We start from the raw sequence: 26,387 nt of genomic DNA, 5'->3' as shown, positions 1-26,387 counted from the left end.
GGAGACCAGTTCCTGCGTCTGGCGAGCCGGGTGCTCTGGTGCGAACTCCTGACGTCTCCTGCGCCTCAGTGTGGTCATCTGTGGTGTTGGGGGGGGTGTGAGATGCAGTGAGCTAGCTCAGCACCTGGTGATTACTCAGCAGACCCCGTGGGGGTCACTTGCACAGGGAGGACCAGGAGCTCGGGGCTGCCTCTCAGTGGGTCAGCTGGAGGTGGCATGTTTGTGAGTCAGGCTGGCGGCGAGTCGCCCGGGTTGCTGAAGGTTCCAGGAAAGAGGGGTTTGAGTGCCTGCCGTGTGTCCCTGAGCCAGGGAGGCCCTCTGGAAACGGAGCAGGCATGACAGAGCCCTCCCGCTTAAGGCTGATAGTCGAGCAGGAGAGATGGCCGGACTGAAATTATTCCAGTATTCTGTGAGTGTGGTCAGGATAAACCGAAGGAGGGAGAAGCTTGTGGAGCAAATGGCCAGAGGAGTGTGTCCACTCAGTGGGGTCGAGAAGAGATCTCTAAAGAAATGACATTCAGCTGAGCCCGAAGGACAGACTTCACCAGGCAGGAAAACACACCCTTGTGTGGACATCGGAGTTTGAGGCCTTGACGTGAAGATGCTAGAGGTCGCCCCAGCTTGGGAGGTGTTGGGGGAGGGGGGTCTGTGTTTCCATTTCATAGTTCTCACATTTGTGTTTCCTAAATGTCCGGTGATGAACCTACAACTTTGCCAATTTAGAAGCATGTGTTAGTAGTCGTTAAACCTGGCTTGTACGTTTACATCTTATGTCCTTTGTAAGTTTGGGATAAGGAGCCTGTCTTGTAACGAAACAAGAGCGGTAGAGCACGTGGTCAATCCGCAGGAGTATTGGGGCCATGGGGGGTCCCCCCGCTGTACCAGCACCTCCGCTGACCAGTGCTCGGCCTGTTCTCTCTGCCTTTTAGAGACGACATCTGGTTTGATGACGTGGACCCGGCGGATATTGAAGCAGCCGTGGGCCCCGAGGCGGCCAGGATAGCAAGAAAGCAGCTGGGGCAGAGCGAAAGCAGCATCACGCTGGTGAAGGAGCAGGCCTTCGGCGGGTGTGCAGGGGCAGGGCCACGGGTGGCACTCAGCCCCAGAGGGCGAGGGTTTCAGGAGGGAGCTCCGTCCCTCTCCCCTAGTTGAGCCCTAGTGGAATTGGGCAGGCGCCGCCCCGTCCTGCGAGGAGCCTGAGCGGAGAGCTTGTCCCACAGAGGGGTGGTGGTGGGCAGAGAGCTTTAGGTGCCGAGGGCTGGGTCCCGCCGTGTTGATTAAACTGGAACCTTTGGCTCCCTTCAGCCTGACTAGAGCCTTAGCCATGGATTGTGAGATGGTGGGCGTGGGCCCCAAGGGGGAAGAGAGCATCGCTGCCCGAGTGTCCATTGTGAACCAGTATGGGAAGTGTGTTTATGACAAGTACGTCAAGCCCACGCAGCCGGTGACGGACTACAGGACGGCGGTCAGCGGGATACGGCCAGAGAACCTCAAGCAGGGTGGGTCCTCCTGGCTGATGAGCACAGAGGAAAAGCGATGCCTGGGTCCCTTCTCCTTTTTTCTTTTATTATTATTATTTTTTAAATTTTTTTAAGTAATCTCTGCACCCAACATGGGCCTTAAACTCATGACCCCAAGATCGAGTCGTGCGCTTTACCGACTGAGCCAGCCAGGAGCTCCTCTTTCTCCCTTTGGTCCCCTTTCTGTTTGGAGCATTCGCCACAGCAAGAGTTCCGACAGTCTTACCTCACCTGGGGTGACTGTTCTCAGAGGCCTCTCAGGCACATTTGTGTCCCCACCTCTGTGTCACCCAGAGAGTGTGTGCCAGTGTGGGGTCAGCAGGGGACATGGGGTAGGTTGTAGGGTCTCGTCTTTGTGAGGACTTCAGGAAGCCCTGGGAACGTCTGAGCCGTGAGAGGCCTGGCTCAGGTTCTAGCAGGTTCCTTCTGGCTGTGGGGTTGAGAAGAGACTCTGGACCCACGAGGATGGGAACAGGAAGAGGGGGCATATGCTGGTGGTGACCTGGGCAGTCGTGACCCAGATGCATCCTGAAGGCAGAGTCTGTAGGGATTCTGGTGGATTGGCCCTGTGGGAGGGAGACCGGAAAGGCAGCAGGGGCGATTCCAAGGTTAGGGACCTGGAGAGGTCCTGGAAGCTTTCGGGATCAAGGCCACACTGCTCCTTCTTGGCCCACTCGGTGTCCTTTCTCTGCGCCTCTCAGGTCCCCTCTGCACACCCGACCAACAAGTGGTGCCCTGGCCTGACCAGCCCTCAGCTCTAGGCTCTAGGGTGGGCTGCCCCTGATCTAATCTCGGGCGGGGGTGGGGCAGGTGGAGTCACGGAGGGCAAGCACTGTGACCTGACCCTTCCCTTGGCAGGAGGGGGTGGGGGTGCCCCCAGGGGCATCTGCTAGGAGAGCAGGCCGCACTGCCTCTGGGCCCGAGGGTCTGGAGCAGCCCCCCTCGCCGGCTGCGGCGGAGCACCGTTCTTGATTTTGTCTCCAGTTGGAAAGCACGAAGTCCAAGCCTGGTTCTTACAAGATTCAACAGTTAAAATGCCTGCTGGGCGGCTGTGAGCGCTTCTGAAAGCCCCTCTCCCGGCCGCGGTGGAGCTGCACGTGGGGCTCCCCAGCGAGGCCCGCGGCGCTAAAACCCACCTCTTTGTTCTGCTCGTCAGGAGAAAAAATTGAAGTTGTCCAGAAGGAAGTGGCAGACATGCTGAAGGGCCGGATTCTGGTGGGACACGCGCTGCGTAACGACTTGAAGGTACTGCTGTCGGGCGCGGGCGGCACCGCGAGGGGGCTGCCCTGGTGGGATTTCGGCCCTGGCAACGGCCCCAGCTCCGGGTCCTCCCCGCGTGCCGGGAGGAGTGGTGGGCGTTGCTCAGCTCTTCAAAAGGCATCTGAGGCTTCGTGCCCCTTTTGGAGGCGCTAGAAGTGAGGCGCTGTGAGCCACGTGACGGGCCCGCTGCGTCCACATGGCAGAGCTGGGTGCAGCCCGGACTTGGTGCCGGGCCCCCTTCCCACGGCCCTAGCACAGTCCACGTACACAGAGCCAGGCTGCTCCCTCTGCAGCTTCCACCCGGCTGGCCAGGGCCGAGTGCTCCTGTGAGCTCAGAGCCGCGGTCTGTGGGGAAGCATCCCCTGCAGCCACCCCCGACGGCCACCAGACCGTCTAGGGCTCCTCTTGTCTCCCTCCTGGTGGGCAAGCTCCAGGGGCCACTTGTGGTGCCCTCGAGGCTGCGGCCTCCAGCCTCTGCTTCTTGAGGGTCTCTGCTGTGGGCAGAACTGAGCCGCCTGTTCCGACGAGAGCACGGGGCAGGCAGGGTGGGAGACTGTCCTTCCTGGGCGTGGGGCTTCTCAAATAGTGTTCTGAGGAACCCCGGGGTTCGCAGATGTTTCAGGCACCCGATTGTCGGTCTGCGTTGCCTTTCGAAATTTTGAACTATTGAAACCGACGGCAGGTCCTCTGCCCGCCACCATGCGGTGCCATAAACCCGCCAGCGGCCGCCATCCTGCTGGTTCCTGCTCCCTCCCCACGTGGCCGGCTCTCTCCAGAGGTCGTGGGATGAGCTGCTGCGATCCGTTAGCGTCCTGACTTCCTGCGTGTGGGACACCAGCTCACCCCGCAGGAACACCGTGCTTGCTGATCTCCTGTTTCCCTGGCTTCAGGATGGGGTCTTTATTAACGGGGTTCTTAACTGCCGGCCATCATCCTTGGACAGCGTGATCGCTTTCTATCAGAAGTCCCAGTTCACACCAGTACCCTTTCACTCGAGCGTGCTCTGTGTTAGGAGTCCTCGGGAGAGGGGGTCCCACCGCTGCACACTGGTGACACTGTGACTGTCCCCCTCCTCTTCCAGGTGCTGTTTCTCGATCACCCAAAAAAGAAGATTCGGGACACACAGAAATACAAACCTTTCAAGAGTCAGGTGAAGGTACTGACAGGGCATGGGGCTCTGGGCGTCGCAGGTGGGCTGTTTGTGTAGTGGTTGGTTCTGGTTCCTGACGGTGTATCGGTGAACGGTGTTTGGTTTACGGTTTGGCATTGCCTGTTAACTTTTAAAATGAAAAGAAACGTTAACAGGAAAAGTAGAGTTCTGCCGAGCGCTGCCCTCCGAGGCCAGTGTGAGCGAGAGCAGGTTCTTTCCAGTCCGATCTCTGTGACGAGACCCCCAGCTCTGGGGAAGAAGCTGCCCTCGGACCTGCTGCAGACAGAGGCCTGAGGCTGGAAGGCGGAGGTGCAGACTCCTTCCCAGGCCGTCCTGTTCGGGCTGACGGTGGGGGTCACCAGTCCTGGGGGCCACGCGCGTCCCTGGTGAAGGCACGTTGAGGGGCGCTGGGTTAGGGCTCAGTGGGTGACTGCCCCGACCCCCCGCCCCCGCCCCAGGCAGAGCCTGCAAGGCCTGCTCCCCAGCATGGCTGTGTGCTGCCCCCTCCCCCCTGCAGAGTGGAAGGCCATCTCTGAGGCTGCTTGCAGAGAGGATCCTGGGGATCAGGGTGCAGCAGGCAGAGCACTGTTCGGTAAGTGTGGCCTGGGGTGACGGTCCTCAGGATTGCGGGCCATCCCTAACCTTGCAGCCAAGGCGCCCTGTCAGGGGCCTGGATGACTTCTTTTTAGGAGGCCACTGGCCTATAACAATAAGATGGCAGAACGACTCACAGAGCGCTCACTACATCCTGAGTGTTTACGTTAAGCTAATAAACACTTGAACACAAAAAACTGCTGTTACTGCAGTCGTTTTGGAGAAAAAGTCCCCTGTCTAGATTGAAGGCCTTTTAGGACACACAGCCCAGGTTGGCTGGCCCCGTGGGCCTTGCGACAGGCTCCGGTGCCGGGGCCGAGGAGTGCTGGCCTGTGGAACCCAGCCCCCACATCGTGGCCCCGGCCTGCCTCACGCTTAGAGCCCGCCCTCCCGTCTGCGTGTCCATGTGTCTGTGTTGTGTCACAAGGCAGCATGTCTATCCCCTCCACCTTCCTTGGGTTCCTTTCTTCTCCCGGAAGCGAGGCACCAGAGTCACCAAAGCCTGGCCAGGATCGAATCCCTAGGACGCTGTTTTGCTTGGCTTTCTCCTTTGTGTGCCCCGTGGGATTGGGTGGCCCGTGGCTGTGCTGGTCACCTTCTGGGACGGTCACAGTGGTGTTCTGTGTCCCCTAGATTCAGGATGCCCAGGCAGCAATGAGACTCTACGTCCTGGTGAAGAAGGAGTGGGAGAGTATGGCCCGGGACAGGCGCCCCACAGCCCCTGCTCCAGACCGCAGCAGCGTCTCCGTCCCTGGGCGGTCGTGACCAAGCACGGGACAGCTCGGGTCTCCCCAGAGCGGCAGCTCTGGCAAAACACGTTCACCGTCCCGGCAGCAGGGCGTGGGGGCGCGCTGCTGAGAACCGCTTCTTCCCTCTGAGTTTGCCATCTGAGACCTGGTCCACCGCTGGAGGTGGCTGGCGGGGATAGGCGCAGAGGGGCACCTGGACCTCTGCCAGGACGGGGAGTCGGGGCCGTCTGCGCCCTGCTGTCACCGGCGGAAGCTTTGCCGGGGATTTGCCCCATCCCAGGGGTGGGAAGTACCCAGTCCACTGGGTTTTCCGCGCCTTCCTTGGAGGAGGCCCCTCTCCTTCCTCTGCCTCGAGTCACGTAAAAATTCCACTGGACTCAACGGGCCCGGGCCCGCCTTGGAGTTAGCTGTGGCTGCCTTTGGACTCTGATTTTCCGAGGGCGCCATTCCTTTCTCAGCCCCCACCCCCAGCCCATGTATACACCTGCCACGTTTAAGGGCAGGGCCCACGGGGTGGCGCTGGAGCTCCAGTTGTCCAAGCTCGGTGACACCCGTCGCCCCCTGTCTAGGACGGACGTGCTGACCCCCGGCTGTTGAGCTGGAGCACAGGTGTGAGGGTCTTCTGAGAATAGTCAGGAGCAGCGGGTCGCACTCAGTGCATAAAGCCCCAGGCTTCACCGAGCCACCTGGCCGCTGCACAAGGAAGGCCCAAACCCACTGACGATATTCAACATAAATGCAGGTTTTTACTGGAGGTGGAGCTTGTGGAGGTCACTCTGTTTCTCTCGTCTAGAGTGGCCCCAAAGGACCACAGCCTGCGGGACACCTGCCGAACCCCGCGCTCCCAGAGCGCCACTGGCCCACCCTGCCCCCAGGACGCTTCCACGCCAGGCGCCGGCCTTGGGCCTTGCCCTGGAGACAATCCCCCCTGAAGCCTAAGGAAAACACAGTTCACCGGGCAGCTCTGGGGGTGTAGGAGGAAAGAAAGGGCAGGAGAGAAGGTGGGGAGGGGGCGGGAGGCCTTGGGGTGTCTGCCTCCTCAGGACAGAGCCGACGGTCCTGTGGAGCTGAGTGGCATGGTGGCCCCCAGCCTTAGCAACACCGTCTCTGCGTATGAAACCAGCTCCTGGAAAGAGAAGGGTCATCAAAAACTACACACACACAGATTCAAGTCTGTTCTACACAGAACCTTGACCATAGAGGCAGGTGGGAGGCCTGGTTTTGGGGGCCCCTGCAGGTACACACCAGGCTGGAGGTGAAGCGCTCCTTGATCTCCTGGACCAGGGGCCGGATGCCACTGGACACCAGCTCAGGCAGGATCTCCTCTGTGGGCAAGGCAGAGGGTCCTGAGGTCAGGGCTCAGCCAGCCTGATGCCCCCCGGCCCTGGCCAGGGGGGCCCAGCAGGACAAGGCTGGGCCCATCCCCCTTGGGCTCAGCCCAACCCACGCGCTGCCTCTCAGGCTGGGGAGCCAGGCGTCCCCCACGGTCGGCGCGCGCCGGGCGCCTAGTGAGCCCTCCCACTGAACCGACAGGAGGTGGCGATTCGGTTCTTTCCCTTCCCCCCACCTGTTAGAGCTGGGAGCAGGGTGCTTCTGACCACTGGCGTCCTGGAGGGGTGGGGAGGGCAGGGGGACTCTCACGGTAGGAGGCCAGGTGGGCCAGCAGCATGCAGATGTTCTCTACCACCTCGGGGTCGTCCTTGTAGAGCTGGTACGTCTCCCGGAGGAGGTCGAGGCCGCTGCTGCCCTCCCCGGGCACTACCACCTGCAGGGCCGCCAGCTCTGGGGGTGGGGGGGGTGCCTTCACTCCAGCTGCTGTGCCTCGGTGCCCTCTAGCCAGTGGGGTGCGGCGGTACCTAGTTCTCAGGGTTGCTGAGAGTCCAAAGCTCAGGATAGCAAGGACCTCAGCCACTGGCAGAGGAGGCCAGTTTCCTGCCACTTGGGGACATCTGAGGTCGGTGTGTCCCCATGGTGGGACATGTACACCCCACCTCCCTCTCCCAGCAGAAGGCTCCTGTCCTTGGGGTGCTCTCAGCCTGTGGGCCCCAGAAGTGCTGAAGCACGTTGCAGAGTGCGACTACAGCGTGGGCGCGGGGGGGACCCCAACACTGCACACGTACACCCCCAGTTAGGGGTTAGACCCTGACTCTTGAGGGGCTGGGGACCAGTGGAAAGATTACTCATCAGACCCTCTGGAACCTGGGGATCTGACGCTCAGGTGGGATGACTTGAGTGTCCCAGCCAACAGGTGGCAAAGCCCATTCTCTCCCGGACGCGGGCCCTGGGCTTGGACCACCCCCTCCTCCATTGCTGAGCCAGGTCCCTTTTGCCCTCAGGACCTCAGCCTCTCCTCCCATCCCCTGAAGGTGGGCAGCTGATGCAGACCTGTGTGGGTGGGACCTCAGGCTGGGGGAGAGCCCCGGAGCCCAGGGTGTCTAACCGGAAAGGAAGACCCTGCCAGTGGTCCTTGGAGCCTCCCTCCCAGGAGTGAGGGTGGCCACACTCCCTTCCTCGGGCCCAGACAACTTCAGGCTGAGAAGCAGACTGGCCTTGGCCCTTGGCCCCCAGCCCAGCCCACCCCTGGGACACGGAGTTGGGACCAGATCTCAAAGGGGCTGAAGCCCCGCTCACATCCCAGCCGGCAACCTTGTCCGGTCTGCAGGCCCCAATTGTGAGGGGTTCTAGTGCCATCCTGTCATAGTGCCAGGTGCTGCGCACTGAGCAACAACAAACCGGTCCTATTACGGGGGTGGGACCTGGCCCCTGGGGTGTTCTGATAAGCTAAACCTGTTAGGGATGCCTGTGCAGACCTAATATGTGTTTGTGGACAGGGAAAAAGAATCACAGTATAGCATTCAGCCAAAAAAAAAAAATGAAGTCTCCGTGGCAACTTCTGGATGAAGGAACCATAGATTGTTGTTTTCCTTTTTTGATCCCTTTGCTTCTGTGTTGGGTTTGCGGGCGGCTGGCAGACCTGCCTTGCTGAGTTTTGTCCCCATCTCCTAGTGTTAGCCCCGTCCATAACCAGGCTCACCGGACACCTTCGCGAGGCTGGCCAGTCCCCGGTAGGCGTTGTTCACCAGCGGCACTCTGTCCGGGCACAGCCGGATGCTTCGCAGGAACAGGGCCGCCACATCTTCAAACTGGTGCTCCTTTATGCAACCTGCAGAGGGCCTAGTTGAGGCCTCGTGGCCTCGTGCGTGGGGCGCACGCTCCCCCGCCCGGGCTGCTCACCTAGCATGGACAGCAGCGCGAAGACCCCGCAGCCGGCTTCGGCCATCTCCACGTCCCTGGGGTAAGTGGCCAGCACCTCGGGAATGAGGACCGCGGCTTTCTCCAAAGGGGTCTTGTTCACAATGATAGCTGCAACCAGCGCGGGATGGAGGCGACACCTAGCCCTTGAGTGCACGCAGCCGTGCCTGCTGTATACATAGCCCCACACACCCGCCTCCCGCCTGTTGGGGGAGAGGTCAGGGAAGAGGGGAGTTTTTGGAGGGTAGGGACTCTCTGCCCCCAACTGGTCTTGGGGGATTTTGCACTCTGGGTGTGGACAGCGCTCTCTGGTTTCCCAGGCTCTCCGTGGCCTGGAGCCCTCTTTTCCTTAGAACGAATGGCCAAAGGGCCAAGACAGGGCCTGGAGGAGAGGAAGCAGCACAGCCCGGGGGCCCTTTTCTGAATCTAGAGTGACAGTAGGGGGCCGGGGACTGCCCGGGAAATCCCAGGTGTGGCAGGCTCCTCCCAGGGCAGGAGCCACCAGTCTGTGAGGACCTACCCGGTCAGGACAGGAGGTCCTGCCTCTGCTGGGTGCATCCCCCCCCTCCCCACCCCCTCCCTCCCTTACTTTTCCTTTGCTTGCAGGCTCTCAGAAAAGTCTTTTTGTGGGCTCTGCTCCTGAAGTGTTTAAGGTGCAGGCCGTGGAGGCCCTTGAAGGCTGTCAGAGGTGATTAGGGAATAGCAAGGATAGCAGCCCCCCACCCCCAGCAGGAGAGTGGGAGGAGGGGCCCCCTCACCATCCACCATCAGGGCCCAAAGCAGGCTCAGGCCATTGATGCAGATGTCCCTGTTTGTGGAGAAGGTACTCAGGTGCTCCAGGATATGCTCAAACAGCCCAGCATTCTGCAGCTTCTCTGAGGCCGATTCTGTGGGCAGGCCCCAGAATTAGGGCCACAGAGAACCCCCTCCTCCAGGAAGCCTACCCTGAGCACCGCCTCCCTCCATGGTCCTTGCCAACCACAGGCCCATGCATCCTGCATTTCTGGGCATCTACTCTGGGCCAGTCATACCCAGTGTGGGGCCCTGAAACAAGAGGACATGGTCCCTCCTCTGGGTCACCAGTCCGTGTATTGCCTATCCCATGATTGGGCTGGGGCCGGCCTCCTGGGTCCACACAGAGCAGGCCTGAGCCTCCTGGGGTGGGAGCAATGATTGTCTTTCCTGGTGGGTGAGCTGACACCCAGTTTGCCTGATGGCTCTGATTTACGCCTCTTGTCCTAACGGGCTTATTCATAGCACCCCTGCTCACTCCCTGAAGTGGGCTCCAGTCAAGCGGGGTGAGGAGCAGATTGCAGGCATCCCTCCCCTGGCCACAGGACTCCAAGTGAGCATCCTTGGGCTCGCGGGCCCAGCTGCCCGAGGAGGTGGGTGGGAGCAATGCATGGTGTGTACGGCCCTTGCTTCTCCACAGCCCCCCCAGTCCTGCCCCCCCCGCCTGGCTGGCTGGGGGCCGCAGGAGCTCAGGTGCCCCGTGAAGAGATGAATGAGGCGTGGAGCCCACGGTGGCACCTGGTCGATGTCTGCACGTTTGTGGAGGGAACAAGTGACAGTCAAACAGAAGCTTCCCATCAAGAGACAAAGGCCAAGCATGTGGAACAGCCCCAGCACAGGCAGCAGAGGTGTGCCCCATCAGGGGCAGGCCACTCCCACGCCCCGGCTGAGCGGGCAGGGCCAGGCCGACCCACCCTGGCTGGAGATGATGGTGAGCAGGCTGTAGACCGTGACCAGGAGCTGCTCCGACTCGGGGTGGCTCCACAGGGTGTTCAGCAGGACAGAGATGACAGAGCTGTCACTCAGCACCTCGGCCGCCGGGTCCTGCGCCAGCGCTGCTCGGGCCAAGGGACGATGACCAGGGTTACGTCCCACACTGGGGATCATGGGGCAGGTAGCCTGCAGGGGGCCGCCCTCCCTGGCTGGGGGGGGAGGCAATGCCCCCACTTTGCGTGGAGAAAGCCAAGGTCAGGCTTGTTCTGGAGTAGGTTCCCGTAAGTGCTGGTTGCATGATGGGGCGAAGGACAGAAGGGGTGGGCACCTGCCCAGCCCACGTGGCCGGTAAGTGGCACCGGGCGGCCAGTGCTGGTTTCCAAGGCTCTGCCGGGCCCGGGACCAGGTGCCAGGGTCAACATTTAACCCACGTGGCTCGGCACCCACCTTGACCCAGGCTGCGCAGCAGGAGGGAGCAGGCATACAGCTGTATGTCGAGGATCCTCTCGTGTTGCTTCATGATGGTGATCAAAATCTCTACCAGCTCCATCAGCCACGGCAGACCTGGCAGGGCCGGGTGGCAAGGTTGAGCCTCGGCCCAGGAGCAGGGGGTGGGAAGGGTGTACGGACCAGACCAGGGAGTCCAACGCCGCTGGGAGTCTACAGGGCATCACGCACGGGCCCCTAGACAGATGAGTAGGCGAGGAAAGAATGTGTGTTTGCCCTGGGCATCTTCTTATTCCAGCAGCTCTCTGAGGTGGAGCCTTCCTGTCGCTCTTACAGGTGAGAAAACAGGGTCAGAGAGACGACAACACCTGCTTTGAACCCAGCCTGTCTGACTCTGGAGTCCGTGGCCATAACTGCCCTGAGTGCGGGCGTCTGTGGGTCTCATGGACTTTCCCTGGGCTGCGTGCGCGGGCGGCGGTGGAGGGTCCAGTCCCCGCAGTGTCCCTTCCCCACGCCGTTAGGGTGGGGAGCGAGAGCCCTGCGTCTCAGGCCTGCAGCGAGAACATCCAGAACAAGAGCACGGGCCCCAGGAGGCCCAGCACAGCTAACCCACCTCCCAGTGAGGCTGGCTCCCTCAGCCCCTCCAGGAAGGCAAAGTCTCCCTTCCTGGGGACTCTTCTGGCCACAGCCTAGCTCCAGAAGGGGCCCAGGGGAAGGGTGAGAAAGAGGGAAAGGCAAGGGGCCAGTATGAAGTCTCTGCTACTGACTCAGATGCTCCAGCCGCTGGAACAGGCCTTCTGTGGAAGGACAGATGGACAGACAGTTGATGGATGGATGGACAAACGGACAGATGGGGGGTGGATGGAGGACTGATGGATGGATGAGGGAGTGAGTATAATATTCAGGCTGGTGAGGCAAGTTGAATGGAGAGATTTTATGAGACACTATTTTGGCAAAATTTAGAAGATATGAATACTGCTTGATGGACAGTGTCGGGGAGAGATGCTGCCATGCACTCTTGATAGGTGGGTAAGTAATTGGCGGTATCTGTGAAAAAGTGAAATATTTATACCCCGAGCACCTAGGAATTTATCCCACAGTGCACAGGGGCCCATGCTCCGGGGTGTTCAGTCCCGTGCCGTTTATCATACTGGACACTAGGCAACCGCCCAGCCAGCCATCGATGGAGATGGGGGAAAAGACAGGAGCCTTACTAAGAGCCCGTGAGAACCATGTGAGGGCCGGTCACTACACTGTTTGCTCACCGAGCCACCCCATCCCCCCGCTTCTGCTGGGCAAAAGGGGCGACACGGGAAGAATACCCAGCAAGCCTCGGAGGTGTAGGAGAGCCCCTCTAGGAGAGCTCAGAGAGAAGGGCCACGGCCACCCCAGAGGCCTGGGCCACAGGCTGAGCCCGGGAGGAGCGGGGGAAGGTGGGCGCGTGGGGGGTCTACCTAGCTGGTCTTCGGGCATTCTTAGGAGCCTCTTCATGGCTCTGAGCTGGACTTCAGGCTGGCTGGAGAAGTTCTGCATGACCTCTGCAGGAGACAGGACCGCACGGGGAGGAGCCTTCTGAGGGCCAGGGCGCCTGGGGCCCACCTGGAGGCACCACACTCCCCACAGATCCATGCGATAGGGCATTCTCACCCCCATTCCGCAGGCCTAGCAGCTGGTCCGGAGTCAAACCCAAGCCTGTCCTGGAGCCTCACTGGAGTCTCAAGACAGCCAGAGTTCTCCCCTGAGCCCAGGGCTCCTTCCACTGCTCCTCCGAGCCTCCCTGCAGGGCTCTTTGCCTTTGACTCCTAACAGACGACCCCAGCCCCACAATGGGCTGCAGTGTCCAGCTATGCACATTGGAGACCCCTTCCTTATCCCGTGGCCAACTCAGGACCCCTCCTCCACCCATGTATGGGCGCTGTGCACCTCGGAGCGGCCCACAAACGGGCCCTGTGGTGCTCCTTACTTTTAGATGAGCAAACAGGCTCAGAGAGGGCACCTCGCTCAAGGCCACTGAGCTGGTGGGTGATGGGCTTCCACCGGACCTAGCTGCCTGCCTCCAAAGCCCCCCGCCGCGAGATGCGGGGCGGGGGGACAGAAGCTAGGGCCTTGAGACAGTCCCTTCCCCGGAAGTGGGGGCAGAGGCGGCAGGTGGGGGAGGAGTCCCCTGTCACAAGCAGCCAGGGCAGGGAGCCACGGAGGAGAGGAGGAAGTGAGCAGACCACCCAGAACACAGAGGGATGCGCGAGTGCAGTCGACCTCGAACCTGAAGGTGGCCTCTAGACCCATGGTCCACCCAAGGCCTTGGGTGTGGCGGTTGTGCAGTCCCTGTGCTGGGAGCCACAAGGAGCCCCCCACCAGGGGCACGCGGCGGAGACAAAGTGCTGGGGGGTGAGCGAGCACTGGGCCAGGTCACTGGCAGCACCGTCAACGGAGGCCTGCCCGTGTCCCATGGCAGACAGAGCCCCTGCAGGGACGCGCCTGCCGGTCCAGGGCCCCTGCAGTGCCCATTCCCGTGCCCAGCACCATTCTGGGCGTGTAGAAACCCCACAGGAACAGGTGCCAAGTGGGGCAACCACTCTGGGCATGGGGATCACCGTGTGGCAGGGTGCGGAGGCAAACAGCAGGGGGCTCCAGGGGTTGTGACAGTGGGGGGCTGCTCAGCTGTCACGAGCACCATGTAGCAGGAGGGGAGGGGAAACAGGGGCCAGGCACTGAGATGAACTCTGGTACAGATGACAGGAGTGAGGGAGGGTATCTGAGCGGGGGTGCCCTGAGCAATGCAGTGCCTGGGGCGGGATGGAGGGGAGAGCCCTGAAGCCTTCCAAACCCCTGGCCCTGTGTCAGGAGCAGTCCAGGGGACTGGGTGGCAGGGGGAGGCACTGACCACCCCCCCCCAGAGCTGAGACAACAGCTCCCTCCCCCTCTGGGCCCCCACCATCACCTAAAATACTGGCGACGTTACTTTCCAGCAGCCGGTCGGCGATGAAGGCAGGGATCACCTGCTGGTGCAGGGTCAGAGCAACACTGGAGGACCGGAAGTTGCTGCTCACGAAGGTGATGTGGATCACGTCCCTGGAGGGGAGCCGACACGGACGCTGGGCTCCCCTGCGGGGCTCTCTGTGGGGCTCCTGCCCGCAGAGAGGCGGGCAGACACCCAACCTCCACCCTCCTGTTTGGGATTCCATTTGGCAGCACCTCTCCCAGCAGTCCCACCTCCAGGAGGGGACTGGGCTTGCTCCCCGGGGTGCGGGAGCACGGGGCTGGGCCCCTTCCTCCATAAAATATATTGAACAATCAGATTTGACAACCGTGTTCGTATAAAGGTGCATAGAACCCAGGCCGGATTCACTGTTTTATGTTCCTTTCTTCCTTCTCTTGTTAAGACAAACTACAATTAGAACATGGTCCTGGTCCTCGGGGACCTCTGCACCTGAGGGAGAAGCCTGCTCCGTCGGCTCCAGGGCTCAGAGGTGTGCCTGCCGCTACAGCAGTTTGGGATGGGCCACGCTTGGGAAAGCCCCACGCGCCACGGAGGAGTCGGCGCGTCTGTGGCATTAAAACGCCGAGTGGCTGTGTATGCAGGACGGTGGAGAGATGGCAAAAGATACATGGAAAGGTCAAGATACAGCGGCTCACCTGATTGTTATTCGCTCCAAGGGGTTGATCTGCAGCATCGAAGGTAGAAGAGAACGGAAGGTTTCCACATCGGGGATCTTCTTCTCCTCCATGGTCTGCAGGACGCTCTTGAGGCCGTCAGGTGCGCTCCGGATGGACTTCCGCAGGTGCATGGCTTCTGCTCTCTGAGGGGACGCGGACAGCACTGCTCCATCGGCCCAGCCCTGACCGTGCCCCAGGGCGAGCCGGCAAGAGGGCCAGAGGTGGGAAGACTAGGGACCTGAGCCTGCACAGCCACCTGGGGTCCCGAGGTGCATTCAGGCCCGCCAGGGTCCAGTTCCCTTGGCTTGCATCCCGCCATGGGCCCGCTGGTGCACCTGAACTCGCTTTTCTCATCCATAAGGAGGCAGTGAGCACCCAGGGAGTTTGGGGCGGTTTGAATATCTCAGTCATCGTCATCACCATGCCAGGGCCCTGAAGGCCAAATATTGAGTGCGGGGATGCCCCACACAGCCCCTTGGAGGCACAGAGCAAGGCAGGAGGATGCAGGTGGGGAGAATGTGCCCCTTTGAGCCAAGGTCGGCAGGGCCGGCTTTCTGGGGATGTGGGGTGTGGGGTTCAGGGTGTGGTAGGGAGGAGCAGGCAGAAGGCAGCTCACATTTATGAAGGAGCAGCTGACCATGTCGAGAATGATGCAGCCCAGGGACCAGATGTCCGATTTCTGGCTGAAGGAGAAGTTGAGGGCTTCGGGGGCCATCCAGGACTTCTGAAAAGGGTCTGTTGGCAGGAGAAGGTGTCAGATGCATGAGTCCTGTGCTCCCTGGGGGAGCAAGCGGCTCAGAAAGGGAGGGGGGTAGGGAGGTGCTATCTATGGAGGGAAAGGAAGAGGGCCCTGGTCTTCAGTCAGTGAGGCTGCCACCTGGGCACGTGCCCAATCAGGCTGGCCCATGGGTGCCCAATATGGCTGCAGATGTGGTTTGAAAGAGGCATGTGCCAAGAAGGCTGAAACTTCCACCCTCTTTAAACATCTCACTCCTCTAAAGGTCAGAATCTGGAGGCAAAATTTCAGTTGCCCCACCCTAGTCTCTAAACTGGAACCCCAGACAAGGAGCCAAAAGAGCAGGGTCATCAGTCTGTTAGTTCCTGATAGACCTCAGGCAGCCCCTCCCTCTCTGGACCTTCGTTCCCCAGCCAAAGAGTAAGGGTGGACTCCAGGACCCCTGCCATCCACACCTCCAGCAGATTTACCTACTCACCCATCCATCCATCTGCCTATCCATCCACCTGTCTGTCCACCCATCCATTTATCCTCTGTGCACGCAGGACTCTGAAATTCTCAACTGTGGTCACCCTCTCCATCCCTGGCAGCTGGTATAGGCTGGAAGCCCAGCTCCCTTTGCCCCGCTGTCTTTTCAAAGGAAGGAGAACCCATCTCCCCTTCCTCCCCACGTCTACCATCTCCTTGGTGAATTTCAGGACTCAGTAAAGTACTCCAGCTCTCACCAGTGTATGGCATCCACTAGCCCCCATTCTCCTTCCATGAAGGTTTACATTTTCTGGGTGTCTTTTGGACCCTGCCCGCATGCACCGCCTCCCCCCCCCCCCCCCCCCGCCGCATGGTGGTACTTCTGCTCAGTTACAACAAAGGCAAGGGGGTCTCTTTGGAGCCCACATAAGCCCACAGGGGTCTGTGGGGACCTTCTGAGCAAGGAGAGGTTTGATGTTGCCTTGTTCCAGCTCGGGCCACTGTCCTCTGGACTCCAGGAGCGACCCCACTCCGGTGAGCGGCCCCTCCCCCACTGTGCCCCAGCCACTGCTGTCCTGCAGCCCGGGAAGACCCCGGCCACCTTCCTCTGCGCGGATGTTCCACTTGGCTTTGTCTGTCATCAGTGCGTGGGAGCTCAGGTCCTGTAATTTGCAGTGGTTGCTGCTGACGAGGGCTATGTTGGAGGGCTTGAGATTCCTGAAACCAAGGGGTGGGACTTTTGTCTGGGGGCATGGCCGCCTTTCCACCCACCACCCGCGGGCCACACGATCCTCCCAGGGTGGAGGCCAGAGCACCCTGAACCTCATGCCCTGCTCCCTGCCCCACCCAGTTCTGCCCTTCTCTCAACAAATGCCCCCTTTGCAGCCCACTTTTTAAACAGTGTTTCCTACAGAAATAAAATATACTCAGTTATTTTAAATTGCAAAACCACAAGCCAACTACAAGTGAGAAAACACCCAATCCTTCTGCCGCTTTTCTGCTAACATCTATTCACCTCCTTCCAGATCTCAGCTATGCATTTGTTTTTGGGGACTGGTTTTCAACCATTTTGTCATGTTCAGTGACATGAACGCTAACGCTAAATTACGCTAAATCGTGAGCATTTTCTTTGTACGCGGGGTCCACATGGTTCTCTCCTCCTTTAGATCCGATACCGACCCAGTCTGCAGCCATTCCCAGCCCCTGCAGACTGCATGCTGGAGCCCTGCCACTCGCGGGGCTAAAGCTCAGCCCCGCCACCCGACCAGAGGCCACGGCGCGCAGCCTAATCGCTTCCTTCCTAGTGCTGTTATCTGGCTGCTCGCCCTGCACTTTAGAACCAGCCTGCCCCGGTCAGCGTCCACTCCTGAAGCTGGGTGAATCACTGCAGGTGACGTGGAGGGGGTAGCATTCTCTGTGAGCCCGGGAGGGGCCCTGGAAAGGTGCCCACACTTATCCTGGCTGTGCTGACCCTGGCCGCACCTCTCTCCCCCGGTCCTGCCCAAGGGGACTCCGTGCCCTTTCTCCTGCAGCAGCCTGGCCACCCGCGGTCACCTGTGGATGATGTCCAGTTGGTGGAGGTATTCCAGAGCGTCCAACACCTGGCCCAGCATGTTCTGCAACCACTGGGGAAAGAGTGAGAGATGCCAGGATTGGCGGGGGTGGGGGGGTGTTCTCCCGGCAGCTGGCTTAGGCAGGTCAGCGACCCCTCGAAGCAGCCAGCGAGATCATGGAATGTTCTCTCCTTGCTTCTGAAGATGAGCCCAAAGCTACAGAAGAGCTCAGAGCCAGTGCAAGAGATTTCTGCCTCAGGACAGCCAGGCCAGCCAGGGCAACGTTCTTGTTTCTAGACCCCACACTCCTGTCTCCACACCGGAGATACTCCAGCCTGGGCCCCACCCCTTGTGGGTATCAGAGATATTGAAGCCTTTATTGCCTACTCTGGGGCTTGTCTCTCTATGTCATTAGAAGGAAAAGAGCTCTGATAAAGAACGTTCTGGAAACAACTGTATGGCAGAAACGAGATCCATCTAGTCTCCAGGGCAGTGATTTTCAAACCGGGTTCCTAGGAACCCTAGATTCTACTCAGGGGTGTCAGAGAGGGGCTGAGTGAACAGGACCCCGGGCTTCTTCCCACTCCACCTTCCACCCATCCTCCCACGCCCCTTGATTAGAGTAGCTTTGCCTTCCTTGCTGGGTTTCTGAGAACATTCTGTGCTTGAAAGGGTTCCACCACTAACAGAAAGTTTGAAACCCACTCCAGAGCCTACGCCCGAGGTCCACATTGGGAGACAAGCTGCGTGCCCCTCAGAAGCCCTCAGGAGCAGGACGGTGCCCAGAGGCCCCAGAGCAGAGGCGTGCTCAGAACAAAAGCAGGCAGAATTTACTCGGGGTGGATTATAGGTGTAATGTGAAAGCAAAAATGAACCAGCTCAAAAGACAACAGGAAAATATCTTCATGACCTTGGGGCAGGACAGGCTCTCACACAGGCTCAAAGGTGCTAACAATAAAAGAAGCATTGATAAACTCACTTCATTACAATTAAGAACTTCTGGGGACGCCCGGGTGGCTCAGTCGGTGAAGTGTCTGACTTTGGCTCAGGTCATGATCCCAGGGTCCTGCGATCGAGTCCCACATCGGGCTCCCTGCTCAGTGGGGAGCCTGCTTCTCCTTCTCCCTCTGCCCCTCACCCCCTGCTTGTGCTCTCTCTCTCTCAAACAAATGAAATCTTAAAAAAACCCCAAAAACTTCTGTTCATCAAAAGACATGGTTAAGAAAGTGCATTGGCAAACCACAGACAGGGAGAAGACACTCTGGATGCCCATATCCACAATACGTAAAGAACACCTACAGATCAATAAGAAAAGACAAACAACCCCAATGTTTAAATGGACAAAAAACTTGAACAGGCACAAAATCCAAATGGCTAAAAAGCACTCCCTGTGATTACTAATAACTCAAATTAAAATGCAATTTTTAATAAAAATGAAAAAGACTGAAGTGTTGGCCAGAAAGTAGGAACTGGAAGGCGTACACCTTTTGCTGGGAGTAACCCCAAATCAACCAAACCATCGTGGATGCTGGAATATCTACTAAACCTGCTCTACAATCAACAACTGCACGCCCAGGGGTTCGTCCAGAAAGGATGAGTGTTTAGGTCCACTGGTAAGCACACCCAGTAGCGTTCATGGCAACAGCCCCAAACTGGAAACACCCTACAGGGTCACAGCACTAGGCTATGCACAGACCGATGGGGCCACACAACGGGGCAGCACCTAGCCATGACACAGACGATTTCCTGATCCACTCACGACGTTAAGAAACCAAACACAAACAGCAACATGCTGCGTGAGTCCATTACGGGGGACTTCAGGGCAGGCAGAAGGATCCCTGGGGACAGAAGTCCAACCGTGGGCACGGCCGGGACTTCTGGAGCTCCAGGAGCGTTCTGCATCTCGATGGGTGGAAGGTTATGTGAGTGTCTGCCTGTGTACAATGCACCGAGCTGTGCACTTAAGACTTATGCACATTACACCCTGCAAACACCTCCACTCATAAACGTAAGAAAAAATCGGGCCAGACTCCAGTAGCGTCTGCCCTCCCCTCTGCCCCTTTGCCCCCTGATTGAGCCTGTGACATCACAAGGCCCAGGCGATCCCCAGGCCTGGTGTGTCCTACAGAGTCTGTCTTACTTCAGAGTCAATGATTGTCCTTGTCTCCCTCTTCTTCTCAATGACCTTCTGGAAGCTCTCATTGTTGTGCTCCATCACCAGGCAGAGGAACAGAGAGGAGATCTGATGGGGACACGAGGCCTTAGCCAGATGCCACGGTCCTGGCCCCCAGAAGCCCAGGCCTGGGCGCCTCTGCGAGATTCCCTGCCCCAGTGCCTCCCTCCACTGGGCCTCCATCCGCAGCGGCCCAGTGGCTGTAGGAACACTGTCAGAGGTGGGGTAAGAGCCCCTCACAGGCAGCTCCTGCTCACGCCTCCAGCCTCATCTATCCTCCCCTCCCCCTCCGCCCTGGCTCCTCCGTCTGCGCAAAGCCCCCTGGACTTTTCTGAAAGTGGCCCAGGCCTTCTGGCCATGGCACACACAGACCCCTGTGCCTGGGATCCCGCCTCTTCCCAGGGTAACTATTTATTCTCTAGGGCTTAGCTTCGGTCCATTTCCTCCCTTGGAGGAGCCTGCCCCGAATGGGATTCCAGCAGACCGGGTCAGGGGCCTTAGCTCAGGGCTCTCAGAGGACCCTGCTTTTCCTTCCACAGTGAAATGTCCTCTTGGCTTTTCTGTGTCCTTGAGAGTGTTATGGGGTGCAGGCTGTTCTTACGGCCCAGCTGGACAGGGGGCACATGTATGAGGGGACCCTCCACTCCTGCTCAAACCCTTGGCTGTCCACCCCAGATGAGGACCCTAATGTGGAGGTCCAATTATGGTCTGACACTCACCAAGCAGCCTTGCAGCCTCCCTTCACCTCCAGGCCCCCCGCCCCACCCCTGCTCAACCTCCCCTTCCACCTCAGTCCCATTTGGAATAATTTGCAAGATTCTGGATCCCTGTAAAGACAAGAAGTCCTGTAGCCTATGGGCTGAAGTATAGGGCTTGGGGGCTTACAAGACCCTGATCTGAATCCCACTTAGCTGTGTGTTTTGTTTTGTTTTGTTTTGTTTTTTTCCCACTCAGCTGTTACTAGCTGTGTGGTCTTGGGGAGCTCCTTAACCTCTCTGAGCCCCAGGGAAATGAGACTGGTACTTCCAACCCCGCAGATCTCCCCGGGTCTGAGGATGACCATGCAGCTAGTCAGTAAACTGCAGGAGCCACAAAAGTCAAAGGTCCAGAGGCCCCGGACAGTTGGACGCCAAGTAAGGGGGAAAAGCAGGGACCGGCTTCCTAACGCCTGCTCCTTCCAGGGAAGTCAAAAGCTCCACCTTCAGAGGGCAGACTCACTGAGCCTTTGGCTGCAGGATGAGCTCAGGAGCTGGGCCACGGACTGGGTAGGCAACCAGGACGAACTTGTTTCTCTTAGCTTCTATTTCTTCCTTAGGTTGTATACCAACCCCTCCTGTGCTAAAACTCTTGGGGGCTCCTATGAGATGATGCCCAGAGAGCCCCCACAGGGCCCCCAGGAAGTGCTGAGTCAGGGGCAACTTGGAGTCACTGCCACTGCAGCTCAGGGGGTTACAATGGCGTTGGGGTGCTCTGTGCTCAGCTTGCTTGTTCCTGCAGCCACGGCATGGCAGCTGAGCCTGCAGGTGTCGACTCCAACCCACCTCACTGTTCCATATGATGAAGAGCTCCTGGTATATGGAGATGTGGGGGTGCTGGAGCTTCAGCAGAGGCATCAGCTGCAGGGAGAAGAGCAGAGGGAGTGGAGACGTTCCAGAAACACTGCTTCTCAGCGAGTGCTTCTGTGTCACGTCGCCCAACACAGGCACAAACTCCAGCTCGGAATAGGGCTGGGGAGTGGGCACAAGGAAGGGGGTGCAGCCTTGTGCTTTGGAGCCAGGCAGCCCGGTGTGGGTCCCGTCTCTCCCGCACGTGCTGCTGGCTGTGCTGTGGCTGAGGAGAGGCTCCTCAACCTCTCTGAGCCTCAAGCCTCATCGGAAAATGGCAGTAACAGTGGTATCTGCCTCACAGGGGAGTCAGGAGGGCTAACGTGAGCTGGTGCAGGCCAAGTGCCTGATGCAGAGGAAAGAAAGCACAGTCAGGGGTAGCTGGAGACGGTGGTGTGGCCAAAGGGAAGTGGGACACTGTTGTACGTGCGCCCAGCTCGCCTCCTGGGTGGTGCACACTCGAGGCCCCAGGGCCCCGCTCCCGGCTGAAGGTGCTTGGTGGACCCACACAGCCGGGCTGCAGCAGTGGCTGCCGCGGCCACCAGGAGCCACATGGACAGCCGCTGGTGGTGTCAGGCCGGCTGCGAGAGGAGGTCACCTCGTGGGCTGGGGAAGGGAACAGGGATGTGCACAGCTGTGATGGGGTGGGGGCTGTGGGAGGGTCTCCCACAGTCTCTCCACTTTGCCAGGATGTGGCCGGGGTCCTTCGCTGTGCGGCAGTCACACTGTGGATCAGACAGCTCTTTGCTGGCAAAGCTCAGGAGCCGGGGGTTCCAGGAAGAAGGCAACCAAGTAACCATTAACTAGGAGGGACACGTTTGCTTCATGGAAGATTCAAGAGAAGCAAAGAAAAACTGCTCAGAGCCTTTGTCCAGCGAGTCCAAGTGCACGTGGCTGTCATTGCTGTTATTATAAATCAGGATGTTCTTGTTGGTTCTGACTGGCCAATTGAAGGAATGTAAAAGAATATATGTTTTCTTTGTTAAAACGATTCTGTAGTTCTCACATTTTCTACTGTAACTAACGTTTTTATAATTGAAGGAACAATATTTTAAAAGATGGTTCTTGGTAGATTAGCCTAGGGCTCTGGCCAACACTGAAACTTTATCTCCTCTGAGAACATATATTCTAAGTTATCTGTACCTGGATTTAGAAATGAATGTTTTGGGCACAGACTCCCTTCATGACCTGGGGGTTTCTGGCTTCACAGCATAGGGCAAGAACTGGTTCTGACCCTCCATGTCCCCGCCGAGGCTTCTATCCAGTCATTCCACAGGAGAGGACAGAACAGTCTCTGTGTGTTCTGCATCACGTCCTCTAGAGAGGGAACCACCCAAAGAATTACCTCTTCCAGGGCCTCGTTGGCCTGATGCTCATCAATACATTCCACCTGTAGGGGTACAAGAGCATGAACTCAGTAACTGTGTAGCCAGCCCATCATCACCACCACCATCATCACCGTCATCACCATCATCATCATCATCACCACCATGACCACCACCACCATGACCACCAACACCATCACCATCTTCATCACCACCGTCATCATCACCATCATCAATATCATCACCATCATCACCATCACCACCATCACCAACATCACCACCATCACCACCTTCACCACCACCATCATCACCACCATCACCATCATCATCACCACCATCACCACCATCAATCACTATCACCATCACCAACATCACCACCATCACCACCTTCACCACCACCATCATCACCACCATCACCATCATCACCATCTTCATCACCACCGTCATCATCACCATCATCACCATCACCACCATCATCATCATCATCACCATCATTACCACCACCATCATCACCACCATCACCACCATTTTCATCACCATCACAATCATCAACATCATCTTCACCATCACCATCACCATCATCACCACTGTCACCATCACCATCTCATCACCATCATCAACATCACCATCACCATCATCACCACCACCATCTTTATCACCACCGTCATCATCACCATAATCATCACCACCATCACCACCACCACCATCATCAATCACTATCACCATCACCAACATCACCACGATCACCACCTTCTCCACCAACACCACCATCATTATTCACAGGGGTACCGGGCTTCTACCACATGGTGCCACATGAGGTCTGGAGATATTCCTAAGCCAGGGACCCAAAAATGCTCTGAGCAATGAGAACATCTTTGCTCCTGTTGCAAGGATAAGTTTGGGATAGCATAATATAAACTCTAACCAATCATTAGAGGATCCACTCTCAGACCATCTTGAAAGCAGGGAAGAAAATAATGTGTTGCCCCTAGAGCCAAACAGCTCTGCTCTGGTTGGCAATGTATCGACCTCACCACTTCATTCCTTATCCGAATTGGGAAGACTGTCCCTGTCACTGAATGTGGGGCAGTGGGGGAATGCATGGAGAGGAAAAGGGTGATTGGTGGGAAGGGCAGCATCAAGCTTCAAGTCTCTGACATACTTGGTGGCAAAGACTGCAGGTGCATATTATCACTGCGTCTAATACCAGCCCCTCACCCAGAGCTTCTGCTCATAAGGGTTCCAAATGTCGAACTCTTGTAATTGGGGGTGATCGCAGATAAAAATGCAGAGGCAGTGGCTTATTCCCAGATCCTTACAGACCCCAGATACAGCAGCAGAGTGAGTCTGTCTGTCTTCCCTTCCTCCTGTGCCAGGATTCATGCTTACAGGTGAATCTGGCCAAAACATACTGAAAGCCTGCAAAATGTCACATCTTTTGACCTAGAAGCCCCACCCCTAGGAATTTATTCCAAGGATATCATGGATCCTCAAAAAAGTTGCTTATCAGAGTTGATTATACAGAGTGAAAAATCAAGAACAGGCTTTGTGCTAATCGTACACAGGGGCGGTTGGGTCAGTTACAGCACAGGGAGCAGATGGGGTCACACGGCCACCAGAGCCAAGAGAGAAAGAAGTTGTGTCCGTGGCATGAAATGGTGTTTGTAATACACCAAGTGCGAAAAGGTCCGTTATCGAGCTCCATGGCATTCTTGCCAAAACAAAGTTTATACAGGCTTAGAGAAAAGACTAGAAGGAGACACAAATCCCTACCTGAACCCCACCTCCAGTTTTTAAAAAAAGAAAGACTGACTGGCTTTTTAAAAAGCTCCTCGACTGCCCAGAAGGCAGTGGGCTCCGGCCCCACCGGCCCACGAGACAACAGGCCAGCCCCACCACCAGCCCGCAGTGGAGCGGGAAGAAGGTAAGGACTCCAGGCCCGGCCTCCTCGGGGAGAGGCTGCTGAGCTGCTCCACAGGCAGGAGGCCTGGCTGAGCAGAGGTGGCCCCAGCAGCTGATGCCAACGAGGCTCCTCCATGTGCACAGTCAACCCCAATCCATGGTATCCCAGCCACCACCATGCGCCACGAGGGGGTCCAGAGACTCTCCTAGCGCAGCTCTCTTCCCCTACACCCTCTGTTCAACTGGACCACCCTGACTCGGACACACGAAGCACTCATCCCTGCAGGTCCGTATCCCACCCTGCCATGCCAGCTCTGGTGAGGAGGTGGTGGAAAGGCCCAGGGCCTGATGTCCTGCCCTTAACCTTGTGTGATCTTGGGCAAGGCCCTGCCCACCCCTCCTGCACCCCAGTCCTGGCTCCCCTTTGGTAAAAAGGTGGCCCCAGTGAGGAAGCCTGAATTCAAGTGTTCCTGGGCGCTGTGTGACGTTGGCAAGTCTGCAGCCCCCCCAAGCCTCCCTATCCTTGGCTGTAGAGCAGGGCCCTGGTTCCTGCTTCCCAGGGTTGGCGGGAGATGGAATGAGATGAGCCTGGCACGAAGCACCTGCTGAATACATGGTAGGTGTGGTTGCAGTTGTAAAGTAAAAATGAGCCTATTCCTTCTCCAGCCAGGCGAGAGAGTCAGGTGTGCCGGGAAGCCCGAGGGGCCTCAGGCCACCCCCATGTCTACTCTCGACGGGATTTGCCTCTGTGACTGCTGGAAGAGCAGTGGAGACAGCAGAACTGTCACGTCGGGAGGCCTTTCTCTAACATCGGGAGGATGAGCAGGTGTCTGGGGGAACCACCCGCCCAGGAGCCACCTCTTACCTGCTTTATCACGTGCTTGACTTTGTTTTCTGTTTCCTCCACCACCACGTTCACCCCCAAGGCCCCAGGACTCATCTGGCCCAAAATCTACCAGCAAGAGAAAGAGAAGCTTTCAGGAAATGCACACGGCTTTTCACTTTTCAAAGTATGCTCAGCCCCGGACACCTTTCCTGCCCCAACTTCTCCTGCAGGCTGGCACAGTGAGCGTCTCCACCACATTTTGCAGAGAAGGAAATGCCCAGAAGGCTGAGGAACCTGAGCCTGTCTCTCTGGGGCCCCTTCTGGAGCTCTTTCCACCACCCTATACCGCTTCTCCAATCTGCAGCACAGACCAGTGGGCATCCAAGAGCGAGCACCCCCCTGGGGCAGAGCTTTATTCACTCTCTCTAGCCACCTCCCAACTGGGCATCCAAACCAAAAAACTAACTGGCCCATAATTGGGGCATAGTCACAGCCATGTGTGGCCTGGTCCTGGGCCAAGCACTTTACAGCCACCATCTGTGAGCAGCTCTATTGCTGTCTCCATGTTTACTCCGGAGGAAACTGAAGCACAGGGAGCAAGGTCCTTGTGTCTGAGGCTAGAGTGCTAAAAAGTGAAATGGCCTGGATTGGGCTGGAACTCTGGGGTCTGACTCGGGAGCCCATGCTTTGAGCCCAACCTGCAGAGAGAGGGCTGCCATGTCAGAACTCTGTGTGGGGTGGCCAAGGGCCGCGGGGTGGGGCGGACGCTGGGATTACATCTGTCAGGGGATGGAAGAGGCCTGGCAAGACACAGAGGAGTGGATGTAGGAGATGGAACCCTGAATCTAGGGACCCTGAGAGTCCAGGGAAGTCTTGGATTCTGTAACCCAGCCCCTTTAATGGGTGGCCTGAATCCTGCTTAGGGAATTTGGGGGACAACGTCCTGAGCAGCTTATGCCAGTCCAAGAAGGCACATGCCTAGGCCCTCTTAAGCAGCAGGTTGAGCAGTAAAACACACTCGTATCTCAGGTGGAGTCTATTGTTTTTTTCCTGAAAAGGTAACTTTACCTTTAAAACTCTCTGGCCCCCAGAAACTCATCTCCTTTACCACTGGCTGACTCCTTTGGAGTCACCTTTGGAGCACCTTTGGAGGTCCCCTACACGCTGGAGGCAGACCCTGGCCCGGGGTGGCACCTGGCCATCGGCCACCTCTCCAGGAGCTGTGACCGGTAATCCAGTAGGGGTTTAGGGAGGTGGCAGGAGGTCCAGGTTCCTGGCTCGCCCCAAACCGGCCGGTTCTCGTCGCCCCTGCCTCCCCGCCAGGGAACAACTTGGCACCTGGTACTTCTCCATAGTGTCTCCAGGGGAGACTCCCAGCCTCCTCTCCCTCCGCAGGGCGCTAGGGGTGCGCCCCCAGCCCTCGCCGGCGCGCGGACCCTCGGCTGA

At 58.2% G+C, this 26,387-nt stretch overlaps 3 protein-coding genes across 4 annotated transcripts in view; 2 read left to right on the top strand and 1 right to left on the bottom strand.

Annotated features, from left to right (window-relative positions):
- REXO4 (RNA exonuclease 4) overlaps positions 1–6,027 on the top strand; it is an 8,979-nt gene extending 2,952 nt beyond the window's left edge. The window contains exons 3-9 of one of the 2 annotated variants that reach the window (XM_031039829.2): positions 930–1,067; positions 1,306–1,499; positions 2,677–2,765; positions 3,862–3,936; positions 4,152–4,239; positions 4,448–4,522; positions 5,158–6,027. In XM_031039829.2, the coding sequence (XP_030895689.2) occupies positions 930–1,067; positions 1,306–1,499; positions 2,677–2,765; positions 3,862–3,936; positions 4,152–4,239; positions 4,448–4,522; positions 5,158–5,402 (904 nt within the window). In that variant the 3' untranslated portion in view covers positions 5,403–6,027. The remainder of the gene's footprint in view (positions 1–929; positions 1,068–1,305; positions 1,500–2,676; positions 2,766–3,861; positions 3,937–4,151; positions 4,240–4,447; positions 4,523–5,157) is intronic. The other variant, XM_006744003.3, reaches the window with a different exon arrangement.
- The window catches only part of SURF1 (SURF1 cytochrome c oxidase assembly factor), an 82,999-nt gene that overhangs the window by 34,980 nt on the left and 21,632 nt on the right, over positions 1–26,387 (top strand). The gene's annotated exons all lie outside the window — the stretch shown is intronic.
- STKLD1 (serine/threonine kinase like domain containing 1) lies at positions 5,646–26,387 on the bottom strand (the record flags this gene model as incomplete). Its single annotated transcript, XM_081802662.1, has 19 exons — positions 5,646–6,399; positions 6,519–6,598; positions 6,915–7,055; positions 8,308–8,436; positions 8,508–8,636; positions 9,284–9,412; positions 10,232–10,372; positions 10,698–10,814; positions 12,152–12,235; positions 13,639–13,769; positions 14,334–14,497; positions 14,971–15,089; positions 16,160–16,275; positions 17,113–17,183; positions 19,252–19,353; positions 20,826–20,900; positions 22,234–22,278; positions 24,981–25,067; positions 26,280–26,387. Coding segments are annotated over 19 exons (2,055 nt in total), but the record flags the coding sequence as incomplete, so codon positions are not given.

The sequence above is a fragment of the Leptonychotes weddellii genome, chromosome 14 (genome assembly GCF_054177405.1).
Source record: "Leptonychotes weddellii isolate Sample4059 chromosome 14, ASM5417740v2, whole genome shotgun sequence".
NCBI lineage: Eukaryota > Metazoa > Chordata > Mammalia > Carnivora > Phocidae > Leptonychotes > Leptonychotes weddellii.
The sequence above is the reverse complement of the archived record's forward strand: the minus strand, read 5'-3'. Positions and strand labels throughout refer to the sequence as shown.